General features: G+C 48.5%; 1 protein-coding gene across 1 annotated transcript in view; it reads left to right on the top strand.

The window, feature by feature from the left end:
• The first annotated feature begins 1,629 nt into the window (after positions 1-1,629).
• zeb1b (zinc finger E-box binding homeobox 1b) overlaps positions 1,630-20,098 on the top strand; it is a 48,433-nt gene continuing 29,964 nt past the window's right edge. The window contains exon 1 of the mRNA XM_076085418.1: positions 1,630-1,729. Coding sequence (XP_075941533.1) covers positions 1,672-1,729 — 58 coding nt within the window. The 5' untranslated portion in view covers positions 1,630-1,671. The remainder of the gene's footprint in view (positions 1,730-20,098) is intronic.

Genomic DNA, 20,098 nt, shown 5'->3' with positions numbered 1-20,098 from the left:
CTGGGGCCTTTTTCATCAAGGGGAAGGCAGAGAGAGAGAATCTGGGGGCACCCTCCCGTCAACCACGTCCCTCTCAGGCAGGCTGTCTATTGGTGGGAGAGGCCACCTGGAGCAAGTTTGGAGGTGTTGTTTATGCTCGAGCCATTACTCTCTGTCTGGGCAGCCTGCCCCGAGAAGCTGGACCGTTCTACTGCTACTGATTTATTCAGCCCGGAGATCTGCCGTCCTATGTACACAAGCTGTCACATGTCGCTGAATGATAATCTGATTGTCCCGTAAAGAGGAGTCTAAATACTTGACAGGTAGATTCATATCGTACGCTTGTGACATAGTATCTATGGTTATGTGGTGAAATCTTGGAGCTGTGATCCAAATGCATCCGGCAGAAAGACAGACGTCAAACCTCTGTTTGCTCCCCTAAAATGTTCCCAGTGATTGCAAAATGTCACGGCCTCGTTTCGCAGTCAATAGAGGAGACCCAACTTGAGGGGAAACTGGGTTACACAGTCTCGCCGGCTTCGATGGACTGACCGATGACAGCACCTCGCATACCAGAGGTCCAGGCATCAGAAACGTTACAGTCATCTGCCTCAAGAACAGCTGCAGCCGGGCAGCAACCGCCGCTCCTCCGGCCTGTAATTGCATGTCACAGGATCTCGGGCATCATTTCACTCTGTGCTGAGTTTGTAAACTTCATCTTTCCTTGTTGGTACAGGCCTCCAGGAGAAATTCACCTCAAACATGTGATCCTGGATTCTTGTCTATTTACACAGAGCCTACTGTGATAAGTGGTGTGTGTGTGTGTGTGTGTGTGTGTGTGTGTGTGTGTGCGCGCCCAGAGGTTTTTCCGCGTCCACTGCAGCGAGCTCGGCTCAGGAGAACAGCAGGGTTTTTCTTTAGGTGGAGGATCGACTCGGTGATGACAGTCTCATGACTTCGCTCTTCCTCTCTCGAACAATCACACACACACATACACGCACACACACACACACACACACACACAGGCTCTGTTCTGTCTGCTGCGTTTCTAACCTACTGTGCTACACAAGCGCGCGCGCACACACACACGCATGACGTAAACAAAGGTAGGTCAAAGCTGGGTAGCAAAATGACATACTGTACTTGAAAGTGCTTATAATAAGATAATGTGCAGTGATTATGTCACGGAATAATTAATCTTCAACCAATTATGTACAGTATGTGTGTGAGTGTGTGTAAGAGAAATAAAGTGATAAATTGCAAAATACAGCACACCTTTTTTTTCTTTTTCTTATTTTTTTTACAAAAAAAGAGAGTAGGTATTATTTTCATGTTATAATGAATGCAAACTACCATAAAGACTAACCACTATCACCTATAGACCTATACCTTTTTACTTACTACTATAACAAGACAGAGAGAGCTCGTGTTTTTAGCACATGACACATCAGTTAAAGGCAGGGCAGGTACAGCGCGCGTGCACTCATCCCTCTCACTTCCAGTACACACCATGAAACGGTATTGGCAGCGTGGGTCGGGGAGGTACGGGAAGGTGATGTCGTAAAGCTGAGTGTCGTAAACCAGGTGCGGAGAAGGGGAGGTGAAGGGGAGGGAGGGAAGAGGAGGGAGGGGGGGAGAGGGGGTGAGAGAGGAGGTGACTCTCCGGCAGCATTTAGACACAGCGAAAGGATCATGGCGGATGGCCCCAGGTGTAAGCGCAGAAAGCAGGCGAACCCGAGGAGGAACAACGGTGAGTTGAGCGACTTCCGACGCGGAGCTTTTCTTTCGGGGGAACGGTGTGGAGGCTGTTCCGTCTCCTGGTAATTTCGGCGAAAAGTTTGGCAGCCCACCAGTCCGGTTTTTTAGTGACTGAAAGTGCTGGGAAGTAGCAAGTGAGCGCTGTATTACAGCCCTATGTGGTGGACCGTTATACCTGGGTCGCGTCTCTCCCTCCGCCTAGCGGTCCGCTGCACTGGAGACCGTTATACGCACCTCACCCTGTTATGAGTGGACCAGCTTTTGTCTGCACTTCAATACTTCTTTACTCGTTTTAAACACACTTTTACCCGCCTTACAGACTCTGTGTTCATTGATTTTGTTTCATTCTGTCGAGTTTTTTTAGCCCACCGCTGAACTCGGACCTGTTTCTGTGGGGAAACGGGCTAACCGACTGTTATTGCGGACCTCGATAGACGGGTTGTCTTTTTTACAGTTTGGGTTGAAAAAAACACATTATGTGTAGCTTTGCTTTTGTCAAACACGCCATGGTCTTCTTGAATGTTTTGAATCAGAGTGAACGCAACTGTTTGGTTCTTTCTTTCTTTCGCTCACTCGTAGCAGGTACCGACAGGACACTGTTGCTGCACCGCACGGGCGGACAAAACGCAATTTTGTACCCGATTGAACCCTGCCCGCTGTGCGCTTCTAATTAGGTTCATATCATCGACGACACCATTGATGTATTAATGGCAGAAAAAAAGAGAAGAAAAGCGTGTTGTTGTGCTGAAGCACGCTTTTAAGACAGGTCTCTATTTCTTCATCCTCCAACTTATTGCAGTGTTTTTAGTTGTGGGCGGCTCACGTCGTTCATGTTTGATGTTTTAAACACCGGTGTTTGGTAGCGAAGTAACGACATTAAGAAAGCTCAGCAGGAGAAACACGGTTGGGGCAACGAGAGGTTCCGGAGAACGAGGGATATCTCACGCGCTGTTTGTGTGAGCAGGGCGAGCGCAGCCCATATAAGGACAGCGGATCCTCTCTGTAGTCGCGAGCTGGGAATCCTAATTCTTGTACGACCTGGGGGGGGGGCTTTAAACACCCTCCGTTTTCTTACTTGCTTATTTCAATACACCATTTCAATTGTGTGCTATACAATACAAGTGGATACAATATCTGCGTTTCCGTATGCGAAGCTCAACGGGGTTTTCACCCACCTTATTGCGGTGTGGAAATAGTGTTCATGTGGTTACAAAGTAGCCTATTGGGCTCTCTTTAAGGATACTTTGTCACTAGATATCTCTCGTGTATCTCTTAGTCACCTACGTGTTAATTTAGCTGAATGCCAAAAGACTTTTGCGAGTTGTTAACGTCTTCTTCCCCCGTGTATTTAGGTCGTGGGCTGTTGTGAATCCGCAGAGCGACAATTGAACCACGGTCCTTTCTATTTTGAATTATTTTATTCTTCTTTTTTCCCCTTATTGCGGCTCTGACTGTTGTCCATCAACTAGTCGTGCTCATGTGTTGTGCCACCCAGTGTAGCTTTAAGGAACTGGGCTAACGCACCAAATCCACCGTTAATTTGGTCAAAACAAACACGTAGCCACCGCGGACGGACTCGCTTAGTGAGCTAATAGCCGCTACTTTCTGCGGCGCTAACGACGGTCATTCGTGACGGTACAGGCGACTAAACGGTGTTTTCTCGCGCGGGGTTGCTGGTGGTGTGAATTTTCTGTGGATACCCGAGGAGTGATGTGAAGAGTGGCATGTTGTTGTTGTTGTTGTTGTTGTTTCGACGGGTGCTGTCGGTGTTTTCCACGGTCATCTCGTTTCTTTATGGGGTGTGTTCAGCTATGCATTCCCTCCCCGGAGCGTTTGTGCAGTTTAATGCGTGCAAGGTGTGGACACACCTTAAATAACGGTCCTGCTGGCTAGGTGTGGGTTTTTCTCCTCGTGGGAGAAAGAATGGGAGTCTTATTTACTCTGGAGAGTTTTGTTTTTTAATCTACCTGTCATTTGTTGCGTTTTCCCTTTAACTAAGCATGATTTTATGAAATAATGACAGTCCTATTGTCATTTAAAGTCTCATCCTAAACCCAACAGATGTGTTCCCTGTTACTCTGCCTCATTTGCATTTTCTTCAAAGAGCCACTAGGGTCTGCTTTTAAATCCTCACTTCCTGCCACCTCCTGACAAGACTGCAGATCTGTCATGTAAATCAACATCTCTGCTTTTTCTGAAGGGAATTCCTCAGTATAGTTAGATTGAAGGCTGCTGTTGCATATTATCATACCTCTTGCTTTTTGTCACAATGTCACAATGACTTGGCATAAGATATGGGCTGTTGTCTTTGCTGAAACCAAGCATTAATGGCGACTAACTTTACTCCATAATGCAAAATGGTGTCAATAGCCGTTGCTCAGGCTTTTATAATTAAGCAAGCCCTCACGTTGTGCCCAGCTTGTTATGGTCAGAGGCTTTGCCAGGTCCCCGGCGAGCAGGAGGGGGGTTGAGATCAAGGTGAGCCCCATTCCCCGCTGTAAACAGAGAGGTGTTAACAGCCCGCAGGACGACAGGTGTTTGCAATCGGCGGGATACTACAGCTTCCTTTGTCGCTTCTCCCCAGCCTGCTCCCCTAAGGAATAGCAGCCGTTCCCTGCAACAGTAATTTAACACAGCAATTTGGGAATAGAGGAATGCGCCCGGTGTTAACATTCTTTGCAAAAATAAACAGGGCCACGCTGGGGCGGCTTTGCAGCCGCGCTCAGGAGCTGGGGGATGATGCTTTTCGGAGCGGTGTTACCGAGACTGCTTGAAATGAGTGTGTGCATACAGGTAGCTAGGACTTCTGTTTATTTGACAATATCACACGGGTCATTTGTCTCATCCCCTAATCTGTCAGTCTCTCTCTCTCTCTCTCTGTCTCTCTCTCTTTATATATTTCTGAGGCATTCTCACACACACTTGCACCTTGATGAATCATCCATCAAATAGGGAAAATGAGGTTGTGGGCTTGGTGCTTGGCAACGTGATGTTGAAGAACATGTTTATTGGCCTGGTAAAACTACACTTAAACTACACTTAGTGCCCCCGGACTCTCCCACCCTGTCTCGAAACTATTGAATACAACCACATGCTGTACGTTTCTGTGAGAAAAATAAAACAAAACAATGGTTTAGCTCCAGTTTGTGAGGTGAAACGAGCCGTGCTCTCGGGCCACAGCGGAGGCTCCCGAGGAGGTGGGGATTGGCCCCGTGGCTCCACATGCCACTTCGGTGTTTTTAAAGACATCTGTTTACATTTAAAAGGTCCACCCCTGTTGTGTGAAGAGTTTAGCGGAGGAGGACATTTTTCATTTACCTCGCAGCTTTTCACAAACTTCCTCGGCAGCTTCATTTAAAAGTGCCAAGTAAGAAGAGAAACCCCCCCCCCCCCCCCGTCCCCCTACCCCCGCCTCAACTCCCTCTCCCTCCTCCCTTCCCAGAGCTTGTCCCTTATTTCGGGGGGTTAAGACACAGTAGCCAGGGGTGCTGTTGATTGCCCCCTGACCTAGGCACCCATGCGTGCCTAGAGTATGACTTCACTTTCCCCCCCCTGTGCCATTGTGAGGCTTCCAGCATGTCCAATTGTGTTTGTGTTAAAGTCTGTTCAGTGAAAAGGGGAGAGAGGAGGAGGAAGAGGGGGGTGTTGGAGCTGCAGCTTTTCCTCCACTCCCCTCCTCCATGACCCTTTAAACCGTGGGCTCCATGTTCCCTGTGGAGCCGTGGGGGGGGGGGTTGGTGAAGAGTGACTGAGGTGACTAGAGAATTTTACAACAGGTGACATCTGAGGGGCTGTGGCAGATGAAAAGCATGACACGCATGTCAGCTATCTCCTAGACCTGTATGGATTCTAGGGTCAAGACTGTAGGAGTCTGTTTTGCACTTAAACCCCCTAAATGAATCCATACAGATCCAAACTTTTTACTTGTCTGTTTTTTGTTAATCATCTAGGGGGAAAAAAAAGTTGTGTTTGTGGCTAAACTTCATCTCTCAACATGTCCATCCGGGTGGGGAAAGGCCCGTCCTCATCTGACCATTCGGCAGAATTAAAATGATGTGATGTACGACCACACTCCCACCTCTGTTAAGGCGGCTTAATGATTAGCTGCTCCCATGGAGGCTGAGAGCGTTAGCCCATAAAAAAGGTGCTCTCCCTCCGTAAAGCAGGAGTTTTAAACCCAGAGTCAGTTTCAGTAACCCCTTTAACTGCGCTTGGATGTGCTTTATTGGGGTTTGCGTGGCTGAATGCTTAAATGAACCATTGTGTGTTCGGGCTTTAGTGAGAAAGCCCGAGGAGAAAGAGCCTAGTTACCTTTGCAGCTTGCCTGCTCTACCTCATACACTTTCAGCGGCAGAAGAAAAGGCCCATTCAGCGGGCCCGGCATGGGGAGGGAGAGCCCTTTTCACACTCGGCTTGTGGGAAACTTCTCCTCCATACTGTGCATGCCATTTGCATATGACCCATTCTTTTCCCAAAGGTCCCTGCGAGGGAGGAATCCGCGGAACGTTCGCAGAATTCATCAAATCCCTCTCTCACGCAGCCCTCCGAGCCCTCAAGAGCCTGCTTCACAGCCCCCTGTTTGACATTTTTTGCCTCGGAAGCGCAGCTTACGCCCGTGTCACGGTTTCTCGCTTTAACGTTAACGCCGACGCATCCCCCCGTGGCATTTCGCACGCCGTGTATTCTGAAGTGGCGACATGCTACCCAGTGTGCTATTTTTAATGTCAGGTTGAAGGCTTAATTTGGCACAGCCGGCACGAGTCTCCCCCAAATCCCCCTGCAATGATGGGCCATGAGGGGGTCCATCTGCACGACAGGACAATGTGGCGGGGGCGGCGCGCCTCGGAGGCTCCCTAACTGACACAGCCAGATTGTCCAACACTCTCCCTGAAAGGACACAAATATTGAGCATAGGGGGTAACACAGGGACGAGGCGGTGGGAGCTCAGTGAACTGTACAAAAACACAACCGTCACTCTGGTCGCCCCCCACCCTCCCTCCCTCCCTCCCTCCCTCCAAGAAGAGCAGCCTGGTCTGCCTCTTGCCAGCGTTGAAGATGATTTAGGCACCGCAGGAACCAGAACCGCACACTGACACGTTCGTTGTTGTCGCCCTGACAGCCTTGACCCCAGCGCACTGATACTGACACTGAAAGTGGTGGAGGCGAGTATTTGTTGCCGTGCAATGTAGGGAGGAGAGCTCAGCTAAGTGTATCATGTAAGCCAACTGGGCAGAAAAGCCTCCCCTCCAGACTCCAGAGCAGTGAGTCATGGGCAGACAGGTGTGCTCGCAAGATGAGTTGAACCTCACAAACTCTCTCACTTCTTTTCTTATAACCTTTTCTTTCACATTAACCGTCCCTTGCTCCCCCCCATGGTCTCTCCCGCCTTCTCAGCCCCTCTCCACAAGTGTGGGTGGGTGAGAGGGGGATGGGGGGGAGGTAATATTCTCCAGCAGTGTGTATACTTGAGGGAGAGATTACCTCTAAATTGCCATCCTGGCGGAGGTAAATATTGTGCATGGCGTAGCCCAACGCCACCTGCTGATGTGTGTTTTTAATCACGTATTCGGTGGCTACTCTTCAGGTCCACGGCGGGTCCCTTTGGGTCTGTCTGCAGACCCCCACCCGCCATCCTCGCCACCACCTCCTCCTCCTTCCCCTTCCCGCCCATCTATCCCCTCCCTTGTGGTCCTCAGTGGAGCGGTTAATGAAAAAGACTGGACTGACACAATAGGCAGAAGGCGGGCCGGTGAGGGGCTCTTACGCCAGCTTGTGTTTATGGCTAAAACTCATCGGGGCTAACCTCTGCTGGAGCTTCACTTCAGACTGTCGGTTTAGTGCCTTTTTTTGTACATAGATGTTGGATGTCTAGTCCATTTTAAATGTGCTTGACCTTACCACAGTCCCTCAGTGTCTCCCGTCTACAGAGATGAAATTAGATGACATCAGATGAGTAATCCGCCGCCATGTACTGTGCTTTGAACACAGCCTAGTGGCTGGCTCTCTGCCAGCCCGTTATGATGACCATATTGATTTTCCTCTCCGTAGCACACAGAACTGATAATGGCCCTCCTGAGGGGTACACATTCATACTCGCATACTGATTCCAGTTGCACAGCCCGACTGTGACGTGACTGAGTCCATGCATTGAGCTGGCTATAGGCTAGGCTAGCCCTGTGACAGCTTCCTACAGAAGAAAAAAAAAAAGAACCGCCGTAGTCACCGTGTTTGTTAGTCAGAGAGATGGCCGGCTGCTATGTTGAATGTCAACATGGATAAACTACCACACAGGATTAATGAGGGGAGAATGGCCAGCCTGAGAACAGAGGGGGGGGGCAGTAGAAGACTCATTTAACTCATGAGTGTTTTGTTGGGCTCCCCATGACCCCACTAGTGTGACCTAACCGGAGCAGGCAGCAAAGCCCAGACACACTCATTGACTGCTATAGGAGAAGAGATACAGCGTGTCTTTGTGAATGAAAAATACACGGAATAACCTTAAAAGCAGCCTGGACTGAATTTACCACGTCTTTAGAGGGGTTCAACAGAGCAAAACAAAGAGAAAGAGTAGTTTTCTTCATTCTGCACTGAGGGTAACCTCAGAAATGTACTGTATTTCATAACTATGTAAGGTCAGTTGTGTTTTTCTTAAAGTTTGGGTGCTGTTTCATGAAGTTCCTCCTTTAAGAGACTCAACAGGGCTGGCCCAGTTTGACAAATACCTCTTTATAAACACTCCATATGTTTGTCACTTCTACCAGCTGCAGTGCCGCTGTTCTTTCTACTAAACTTACATATTGCTGAAACACAAAGTTACTCTCACATTCAACCTTTTGGATTTGATGTCCTGTACAGTGCAGTTAGATCTGTGTTCCTGCTCTTGGTTGCCAACTTGTAAATGTACCGGTCCATGTACGCTCCGACCCTCACCGGGCCATGAGCTTTAGAGCAAAGTATATAGTTGTTGTTTTTTTGTTTTACACTGGGTCTTTATGTCTCTGGGAACTGGAATCAAGCCAGTGACCTTTGACCCGTCTCACCCAACCTGTGCTGGCTCAGCTCACCGCTACGAGCGTCCAGATGTATACAGTCCAAACACACCGTGGCCTCCCCCCCGAGCACGTGACACAAACACACGCGTGGGTGTCATGTGTGTGTAGTGAAGGGAGTAGATACCCCCGTCACCCCGTAGCCCGGCGGTTATACATCTGTCTCCCTGCTCGCGCTGATAGGGCCCTCCCCTCTCTCGTTACGCCGCCGCCCGGCGCTTCTGCCCGCGGGTCAATGGAAGCGCTGCCTTTAATTGATCACGTTTGGGGTCGCACGACACTATCAATTAGTGCTAGCTCAGCACTTGTTTGTTTGTTTTGTCCCACTGTTCTGATCAACATAGCAACATCATTAGTCATCTGTCCCGTTAGCTGCCAGTGCCAGGGCGCTAACAAAGCCGCACGCTATTCTCCTCAACATCAGGTCCTTTGTTAAGTCTCTCTTTCTCATGACGTCTCTCACTCTTTGACTCCTTCTGGAGTCCTGTGCATTCTTCCCTGTTTGTGGTGTCTCTCTCTCTCTCTCTATCTCCCCCCACTCTGGCAGCTGCCTTGGCTCTGATTCTCCAACACCAGAGCAGGTGCTGTAGGCATGCAGCGATTCAGCTATACGGCATACTCATAAATAACACCTGACAAAAAGTATGAGAGAGAGCCAGAGCGAGGGAGAGAGGCAGAGATTGAAAGTTTCCTCTGGCAGGAGAACAGGGTGTGGCTCATGGTCAAATGCCGGCCTTCTCAAGAAGGACATGTTCAGAATAGAGCGAGCGAGAGAATGCGTGAGAGCAGCAGAGACAAAGGGGAGGAATGTCAGCGGGGTTTTTTTTGGCGTAAATGTGCGAACGCGTCGCCCGTACTTGTGAAGTTCTCTTCAATGCCAACTTTTCAATAAAGCGCTTTCATGCAAATTTCCCATAAATGGATATTTTTGAACACAAGGCCAGCTCAGCTCTAAGTGACTGGTTAAGGAGGAAGTTGAATTTGAAGGAAGGGAGCGTTATCTTTTCTGTAATTAGGGTGTAAGAGCTTGGAACAACCTTAATTGTGCCCTAAAAGCAAATGAAGAGGTCAGGAAAGAAATTATACGCACACTTTTATAATCATCGTCAGTAATGAACCAGCACTCGGAATAAATGAACCCATAAATCAGACTGTTAATGAACACGGCTCAGAACCAAACCGTCCCTTTGTCATTTTGAGCTCTTCAAATCCACGCCAACGGCAGACACACATCCTGTCTCATCAGAAGCTATCGATCAGCCTCTCGGGGCGAAGGTTAGTCTGCCGTCTTCTCTCGGCCTCACCGGGAACAAAACCAGGAAGTGTGCGAGAGATTACGGCCCAGGATGCAACCTGAAAGCCCTTTATCTCTGTGAAAACAAGAGGCTTCCTGCGATCCTGCTCCCATCCAGGCCCCCCCCCAGCACCTGTGGCAGCCTATTTAAGGCTCCTCATCGGGGGCTGCGGAGACCACAAACATGAAAGCCTGGGAAGTAAATCGCACACAGAGGGCAAAGAAAAACAGCGTCTCTTTTCAGACACATTAAAAAGATTTGGCTCTGTGCATTTAAGGGTGAGCCAGTAAAAGAATGGCCCGTTTTCTTTTTTTCTTCTTCCTGCAGAGTTCCTTATACCGCCGGGACAGAAGAACGCTAACACAGTCACTTCTGAGTTGCACATGAAGAGCAAAGAGTTCCTGGACTTAGTATGACACATAGACCTAGAGGAGAGAGATAGCCCCGCCGTGTCCGTGTCACTCTCATGAGGAAGTTCATGACATTCATCCGCCTGCTTCTGGGCCTCTTTTGTTCAGCCTTAGCAAAACAGTTGCCCAATCTTCTGAAAGACTCCTCTTATCTGGTATTTTAGATGAGGGAAAACAATCACGATCCTGTTGCTCACCTAACGTTGAGTTGTCTACCCAAAAACCTCAGCCATAGAAAAAGCTCTCCCTTGCTCCATTGAGTTGCCGCCACAGCTGGCAAAGGTGGTTTGTCTTGACAGTGTCCTGCGTTGAATTTCAATGATCGCCCCCCCCCCCTCCCCCCCTGGTCTTATTATGCCATCGCTGCTAACTGGCTCCTATTCACCGCAGTGTCCTGACTTCCCAGAGGGGCCTAGATAAACAAGGGCTATTCACTCTCTGAAAGGCCCGCCCCCTGCCAGCCTCGGCCTCTGCTTGTGTCAGCGCCAGGCCGCGCCGCGTCTCGCTCGGCCGGTCCACGCCAGCAGCAGCGGGCGCCGTGCCACCGATTTTCCTCTGCCCAGCACACTCTCAGAGAGATTAAAACTTCGACTTCGACCGCGGCGACTGATGAATGGCGTCCGCCGATGCGGCGCATGAATGACGAGGGAAGGCCGGTGCTGCCCGTAGCATAGGGAGCAGCTATGGGTGCGGTGTGGTGTGATGTTATAAGCCAGGCTGACTTCCTGTTGCTCTAGTCCATCAGGGTAGATCAGGGGGGGGGGGGGGGGGTTGCTCCCATGAGACTACCCCGTGAGAGTCACATGGTCAGGCTGCAATGCATTTAAAGGCCATGGTTTTCTCTGTGTGTGTGGCTCAGTGTGTTGAGCGTGGTTTGGGAGTGCATTCCCGGCCTCCACCTGAATTCTGACCCGAGTGTGAACTGTCTCTCCCTGGCTCTTCCTCTCCTTTTTTTTTCCTCTTCATTTTCTGCCCTTCCCTCCCTGCTTCCTCCCAATCAACAGATCTCAGAGGAAAACCATACATCTCCCCAGGGTGCCTCTCTCTATCTCTCCCGACCAGATGTTTAAAAAGCTGTTTGTTTGTTTATCCAGCGGAAGTCACTTTGATTGATGCCTACCGTAAAACGGGGCCTGCACGCACACCGACGCCACATTCCTCTGTGTTAGAGGCAAATATCTTGAGAGAATCGTATAAATTGGAGTTGAAATTGCAGGCGTTGGCAATGTGAGGCCATTGGTAAGCGGGGGGGGGGGGGGGGGGGGGGCAGTGTCCCTTAGACCAGTGATTCTCAACTGGTGGGTCCACTTTGGGTCGCGGACCCGTTTTCAGTGGGTCGCGGGCCTTTGGCTGACAAAAAAAAAATGTGATTTTATTTTGAAGGGCATTTTTTATGCAGCGGAGTTATTCCATCATTTACGGCACTTGTTCAGCGTGCAGGAAAAACACCGACCAATGCGTTGTGAATCACATCACGTGATGCAGCTCATCCAATCAAATATGGGCATTCTGACGAGTTTCCTGACTTGAGTGAGATGTACACACAGAGACGAGGATACAGAGAGCAGAGCAGGACTGTTGAGTTGTGAAAGTCAAATCATAGGACGATTTCCAAAAGAGAAAACGGCCAGAGAGACCAGAGACATAGAGGTGAATTCTTCCAACACTAATTTCTCTTTTTAGAAGATGAGATAAATATAATATTGTGGCCTTTTCACTTCATCCTGAATGAACTGAATTTAAAGCTGCAGGGCAATTCAGTGAAAATAATTTTTCTAAAATTAATTTCGTTACGAAATTTATTTATATATATATATATATGTATATATATATATATAAATATACATATATATATATATAAATAAATATATATATATATATATATATATATATATATATAATTTGGGTAGTGGGTTGTCATTAAGGGGTGATGGTGGATCCCGCAGCCAGACCAGTTGAGAACCACTGCCTTAGACTGTAATGGCCCTCCGTCATCCCCTGACTCGCCTGCTAATTTAGAGCAGTGACCTTCGAATCGAATGGCTGTCTGATAAATCTCTGAATCAGGACAGACGTCCGGCGGGGCGTGGCGGTGACACAGCGTCTAGACGGGCGGAGAGGTGAGCAGACGATCCCCATGCGAAGGAATCTCATCCCTGCGCTCTCCGTCACTCTCGCGCATTTTAGCCAAATTCGTTCCACCTGAGTGTCTGAGGGGTCAAGTCCTCCGCGGGACGGGGAGAGTTTCTCGGGGCCAACGCGGATTAAGAAATAACATCAGAGTTGATTGAAGCGTGCATTATGGTAACAAAGTAGCGGGCTTGTATTTGGGTCAGGCTTTATCGAGCCCTCTTCTTAGGAAAAAGGCCCGGGGCTGAATTCCACCTAATAATTGTATTGCCCTGTGACAGATAACACTGATGTAAAGATGTTTACTGTTGGTGACGAGTCTATTGAATCCAGCCACGCTCTTTCCCACTTGTCCTTGGGGACCTTATCCCTCAGGCAGGGCCGGTTGTGTTTTCATTAAAACCCAGGTTTAAATGGACCAGGTCCTCTGATCGACAAGCAGATTAACCAACTAATAAAACATACATCACAATATATATATAGAGGGGCCCCCTCTGAGACTCTGGCTATTAATACACAAATATGGAGGATTACTGTCTGCTCGTCTCCGTGGCCGTGGAGAGGGGATTAGGGTCCCGGTCCAGACAGATTGGATTTAATGTGTGTGTAAGACTAAGCGATTGCTGTACTACAAAAGCCCTCATGCATGCGCACTGATCTCTGCTCTGCGCTCTCCGGCTGAGACGTCATGACATCCTGTTGTGTTTGTGGATCAGTTACATTACATTTGTCAGCTCTGGGAGAGAAACATATTACCATACCACCTAGTTAGTCATCTGCAGTTCTTTTTCTTTTTTCTGCTTCACAGCCTGCACTAACCTTATTTCCAGTATTATGTAACACTTGTTTGCACGACCAAAACATGCAGGTTTGCAAGAACGAATTTGCTTCTGTGTGGCATTAGTGTACTTTACTGATGTTTAGTTTGTTGTGGTGATTCGACAAAATAGACAACTGCACCTTAGTAGACGTAGTGTAAATGTATATATCAGAGACGTATGAAAATATAGTATCGCAATATTATCTTTTTTGCTGTATTGATTCTCGAGAACACTGTTTTGATTTGTTATTGATTTAGTGACGTGCAGAGATGAACTCAGTCAAAACTTGATTTCATTTGCACAGAATCGGGCCCTCAGAGTAGTGCTGTGATGTGACAGGGACTGTGCTAAATGCATATCCCACTGTTCTGATTACATTAAAACAAATTAAATTTTTTTCCACAGATTTTATGAACATGACGGTATTTTCTTGACTATGACAGTTTTCCTAAAATTAGATTTCAAACAATAGCGATATATCACCTTGCGTACGGTATGGCGATATATTGAATCATAACCTCTGTATCGTGATACGTATCGTATCGTCAGACTCTTAAACTTCTTGGAGAATCATTAATAGCATCAAAATGTGGCAACTGCAAATTTGCCCTTAAGTACGACCACCTGTCCCGTGTGTTGGATGGCTGGCAGCCGACTTGTACTGTGTGTATGGCATTTATTCATGTCGATGGATGTGTGTGTTTCCAGAGCTTTGTAGATGTGACACTGAAGATCAATTTGGAGTCAAACTGAAAGGAGCCAAACATGCACACAAACGCATAGAGCGCACCAAGCACAATGCCAGCAAATAGGAAGTCAAATGCCTCTCTTAACTTAACAATCAACAATTTCATAGTCCACAGCATGCGCAACACTGAGAAATTAGTCCCAGTCTGGCGTACGTATTGTTCAGTCTAGCAACTAATGCGACGCCATTTCAGCCTGACGCACTACTGAATTGACAAATTACTAGATAATGCACCAAATAAAGGCTCCTTCCAAAGCACAGACTTTGATTAGAAGAGAATATCTCTCTATTCCCAGTTATGAGAGGCAGAGTCCCCAGCCTCACATTCTGCAGAAGTAGGGAGAAAAGACTCCAGAGATTTGTTTTAAACTTCCTCTCTCTGAGTCCCCAATCCATCTCCCTCAGCATTAAACTGTGTAGCCTTAGGGGAGTCCTCATAAAGACAAACGTAGATCGTTAAGGGGAGATGGATTAATGTGCAGACACCGATAGGCAAAGACTGGGAAATTCTCAGCCACTAAAACGGGCTGCGGCTACAATCACTGGAAAGTGAAAACATGTGTTGTATCCTGTCCCACAGATGTCCTAGAGATAGCGCTCAGTGTGTGTCCTTTACCTGTTTTAACATGTGGCCCAAACAGAAACACACACACACACACACATAAAACCCTGGGCTGTTTATCCCCAAGGGCGCCCGGCTAAAGGAGAGAGAGCCCCTTAATCATGTCCCTGTCCCACATCCTCGTTATCAGTCACGATTAATGAGCTCTCCATTAATGAAAAAAAAGAAAGAAAAAAAACAGGAGGTGCCAGCCCCTCCTGGAGGAGAGAGAGGCGAGGGGTGTGTGTGTGTGTGTGTGTGATGCTCCCCACCCAGGTGCAATGACATCACCCTCCAAGGTAGATATGATAACTGTCACAGCTCGCTTTTGTTAAGGATGACAGGGCATGTGTGTTTGTTTAAGCGTGTGTGTGTGTGTGTGTGTGTGTATGTATGTGTGTGTGTGTATACATGTGGCCTCACGCGCAACACTGTGTTTTGATTGTTCCAACCCAACCTCTTGGGTCTAATCCGTTTTGCCTTTGTATGTCCGTCTGCCTCTTTTGTCTATGGTGGCTATATGGCGGGAGGGAGGGAGGGGAGGGAAGAGGAGCGCTTGATGAGACGCTGGAGGAGGAGGAGGAGAGGGCGGCAGGTGCAACGGACACCCGGCGCAATCACCGGCGCTCGGCAAAAGCGGCGACAGGAAATCAAGGTTGTCTTGGCAACCTGGCACTATCGATTAAGCGCGGCCGTCTCCGTGCTCGCATCAGAGGCCCGGTGGGAATGGTGATGCGCTGGGTTTCTAGGGGAGGGGGGAGTTGATGGTGGGACTAAGAGCGTGAGGAAAAAGGGAAGGAGAGAAAGGATTGGACACCGACGACTACAGGTGTCTCTCCAACACTTTGTTTTGTCCTCATTAACTGGACATCCACATCAGCTCGGATGTTGAATCTCCCCTCGATTTACGATTACAGAGAACTTCCCATCACCGAGTCACTTCCGTGGCCAAGGCCGTCTCGGAACCCTGCAAACACCTAACACGTGTCCCTCCGCCTGGTCCCGCCTCCTTTGCACTCCCTCCCGGCGTCTCGTCTCTCTCTATACACACGGCCCAGTGAGAGCACAGTTCCCTCAGACAGTTTCCAGGCCATTAGTTCACATTGTGCGGCGTGATTTAAGGACCCCCGTGGCACACATGAAGAGTTTACTTCTCCTGGGTCGCTGTGCAAACCCCTCTGCGCACACACAGCGATTTCGCCACAATCGTACACTGAGGCGTTGATGTTGCATAAGCCCTGCGCAGAAGTAATCGATACGCACTATTGACTTGTTAGGAGGAGTATTTTTGGCTGATACCGCACTCAGTCGGTGGATCTTTGACAGGCCATGTCTCTTTCACGCCCGCTCCCCCTCTCTTTCTTTCTTTCTCTCTCCTGACAGAAGGTGAAATCGCACCATGCCAAATCCCTCAGCGATCCGTCCTCGCTCTCTCTGTCCTCACTCTGCCTTTCCTTTTTTATTATCAATTGCCTTTTTTATTTTTATAAAAAATCTGTCCATCATTCCAACAAAGTGCATTTCCCCACCTACACCGTGCACCAAACACTTGTTAGATTGGGAAGCTGCGTTGCTGGAGGAGATCCAGCGCTATCTTCTGATTGGAAGGACAGCAGTACAAAACTCTCCCTGTCTCCATCCCTCCCTCTCACTCGCTTCCTCCCACCCCCCGCGGCCAGTCGAACACAGAGCAATCCTCTGTCCTGCCATCATGTGGGTGTTGCAGCCTGGTTAACCCGTAGCTATCTGCTGAGCCGGGCGCTGTATTGTTACACTCTGTTTCATTTAGTGAGCTCAGTAAGTCTTTTGCTCAGGCACTTACAGAAATACTTTTATAGTTTGGGGAATATTCTTATTTGTGTTCTTGCTGAGAGTTAGATCAGAAAATCGACAAACAAAAGATGAGCTAGAGCTAGAAGCCAGTTAGCTTAGCTTAGAATAAAGACTGGAAACAACAGCTAGCCTGGCTCTGCCCAAAGGGAACCAAATGCGTCTAGTAACATCCCTATTAAAAATACTCCGGAGCTATGCACCGGACTATTTCTTGGCCGGGGCGTAGTGATTTCCTCGAGTCTCCCCTGGTCACAACTCCAGGACACAAGACTACACAGGAAGTCACTGCGTCAGGCCAATAACTATATGTTCATTAGTGAGCTTTAGAGTTGCTGGTGGATTTTGTCCGCTTCAAACAGAGCCACGCTGGCTGTTTTTCCCCATGTTTCTACTCCTTATGCTAAGCTATGCTAACTTGCTGCTGTTTGTGGCTCCATACTGACTGTACAGACATCACAGTGGTATCACTATTCTCATCTAACTCAAGTAAATAAACATATTTCCCAAGATACTAGACTGTTCTGTTAAACTCTTGCATCTCAACTCGCTGTAACGACGTTAGCTGCTCATTATTCGTCTCATTATTGCTCCTTGTGAAGTCATAAAGCCTGCTTAAACAAGATGGTACCTCCTCATCGGTGTGTAAACGCTGAAGGCTATGTTTCTCAGCACAAACAGCACCGCCACCCTCACTGCATGATGGGTAGGTTGAATTATGTCTCATCAGAGTTGATTCACAATGTTGATGATTTATGTAGCCATATCAACCGGGTAAACAACTCCCTAGTCAACACTTATCCATACAGAGAAATGAGCTCAGTCCTTACTGTCACATGTTCAGTGTTTGAAAGTTTTTTGTTTTTTTTTAATCGTTCCTTCATGACCCGATGGCTTGTCATGAAAACTTTGAACAATATTGATTTTTCTATATGGACACTTAAATATTGTTTCCTGTATGAACCAGTAGTGTTTAGCATCACTTATAAGTCATAACAATCCTGGCAGAGCAATTATCACAACAGTGGCTGGAGTTGAATAGCGCTAAATCCGACTTAAAGTGAACACATTAACGGGTGAGAACAGAGCTGAACTGAACATAGCCCAATGGTGTCGTGGCCCGGAGTAATGTCTTACAGGACTGTGGGGGGCGCCTAACGTCCCGGCTACCCCTCTCTCATCTCTCTGTATTTGGCCGCTATTCTGGGCAGGACTAATGTGGCGGCGGCGCTGCGCGCTGAGTGAGTCAGCGGTCATTAGAGTGTGCAGACAGCACTCTTGCCCGGAGGCCATAGGAGCCAGTCAGTCTAATGATGAGGCCGGGGACCTGAGCGCTCAGGACGTCCTATTAGCGCCATCCAATTAGCCCTCCCCGCGGGGGCCCCGCCCATAGTCTCCGTTACTTTGACCGACCATGGACAGCTGAGAGACGGACATTAAGGTCTCCATTGTTGAAAAAAAAAAAATGTCCCAGGGAACAAGTCTCCGGTTTGTGTTGAAGTGTACCCGTCATGTTACTGACTTGAGAGAGAGAGAGAGAGAGAGAGAGAGAGAGAGAGAGAGAGGGGCTCGGTCACAATGCTCAGATCCAGTCATCCTCCCCTGGGAGAGACTGACTGAACAGGAATGTAAACATGGCAGCTAAATAAACTGCTGTGTGGGACAGAGAGAGAGAGAGAGAGAGAGAGAGAGAGAGAAGACAGAGAGGGAGCAAGAGAGTGCAGGATCACTCAAAAGGAAAGGGCAGACTATTACAGGCTAGAAGTGGAATATATATCAGAGTAAACGGTCTGAACCGGGACAAACAGAACAGGGGCGGTCCAAAGAATTGAACCTGGGAGGTTGGACGGCATCGGAGGCTCACAAGGACGACGTTCCAGCATTCCTCTCCCTCCCCTCCTTTTAACACCTTATCTCAACCTCTCACTCTAAAATAAGATGCACTCATACCGTGTCACATGGCACCAGACATCACCCGCAGCTCCTCAAATACTCGAGCCCAGTTTGAAAGCTTTGAAAGTGCACGAGGGGGGGGGGGGGGGGGGCTTCTCACCGGTCTGCATTTTTATGAGAGAGGAGAAAAAATATGAGGTGAGAGAAGCTGTCTATACTGATGATACAAAGCTTAAGATAATTGACTTTTTCACGTTTATGAAATGGTTTGCCCCCCACGCCTCCGCAACGCCGGTGGTCCTCTTTCCACTGGACCCATGCACGGGGAGAAAAAGCACCCTGAAAACGAGTCTGGGGCGCCCCCCTTTCAACTCCGCTCCCAGTAGTGGTCTAATCCATCAGGCTTGTTCTTGACGTGGCGATGTGATGGTTGAGCACAGGTGCCGCCGGCCTTTCTAGTTGCCATAACCCGTGGCAGGTTTAGCCATCGCCGTCCCACAGCCTGTCCCTTTCTCTCTGCGTCCCTCTTTCCTACCTTCTCCCATAAAACTAGCAGCACTCGCTTTAGATCACTCGTCTCAGGTCCATGTTCTTTTTGCTTTCTTCTCTGCCTCTCTCAGTGCCTTTCATTTTCTCCCCAAGTCGGATCAAAGAGACGAGGTCTGTGGAGGCGGTTGGAACGAGCCTCAGTGTCAACATGAAGCTCTCTGCTTCTTACTGAGCTAGAGCTTTGTTTTTATTCCCTTACAACTTCTCACTGAGAACCGGTGCAGCTCTTTGCCACAATGTCCTCTTCTTACACCACGTTACACTGAAGCCATTAACACATCTACGCCAGCGGCCACCGGCTCATCAGTGCACCCCGGTATTCTACCTGATGTCTTCCTCTCCACCCTGTCTTTGTCCTCCCCCTCCGTCCCCGCCTCCATGCAACGCTGGGCGCCGGGCCAGAGGTGCTAAACGGCGTCTTAACCCCGGTGTCTGAGACTCCACTCATCCTTTATTCATCCCCATTAAAGGAGCATGAGAGTTGTTCTCTGCCTGTAGTCTAGAAAGACAAACGGCCGCAGCGCGAGTGTATCCACCTAGTCGTACAAACAACTAACGGCTGTAATTGTTTTCTTGTTTATTAAATTTGGTCTCAAGCTACTTTCGAAGTGGCATTAAAAATGTGGTAAAAAAAAAACACCTTGAAATCCTCATTTGAGGGTTTTCGCAATCATCTCGAGTAGTTACTCTGTTAAACAATACCACACACACACACACACACACACACACATTCACAATGGCCTCCAGCGGCGCCATTTAGCTGGCGGCGAGCCAAAATCTTTCTTACGATATAAGCCCCCAGGCTAGAGTACTTCACGTAGGGTACATACACACACACACACACACACAGGCCAAACAATATCAGCATCTCCCACCTTTACAACCTTGTTTCCCTGCGAGGGGGGCTGTTTGAAGCAAAAGGAGAGATAAAGAGAGGAGGACGGGAGGAGAGGAAGGAGATAAAGGTGAAGAATGGCGATGAAAATGGAGAACAGTGCTACGCCAGCGACTGCGGCGATGGGGGGGGGGCAGACA

Source organism: Anarhichas minor, unplaced genomic scaffold (assembly GCF_050575085.1).
Source record: "Anarhichas minor isolate MPS153535 unplaced genomic scaffold, ASM5057508v1 ptg000155l, whole genome shotgun sequence".
Classification (NCBI taxonomy): Eukaryota; Metazoa; Chordata; class Actinopteri; order Perciformes; family Anarhichadidae; genus Anarhichas; species Anarhichas minor.
The sequence above is the reverse complement of the archived record's forward strand: the minus strand, read 5'-3'. Positions and strand labels throughout refer to the sequence as shown.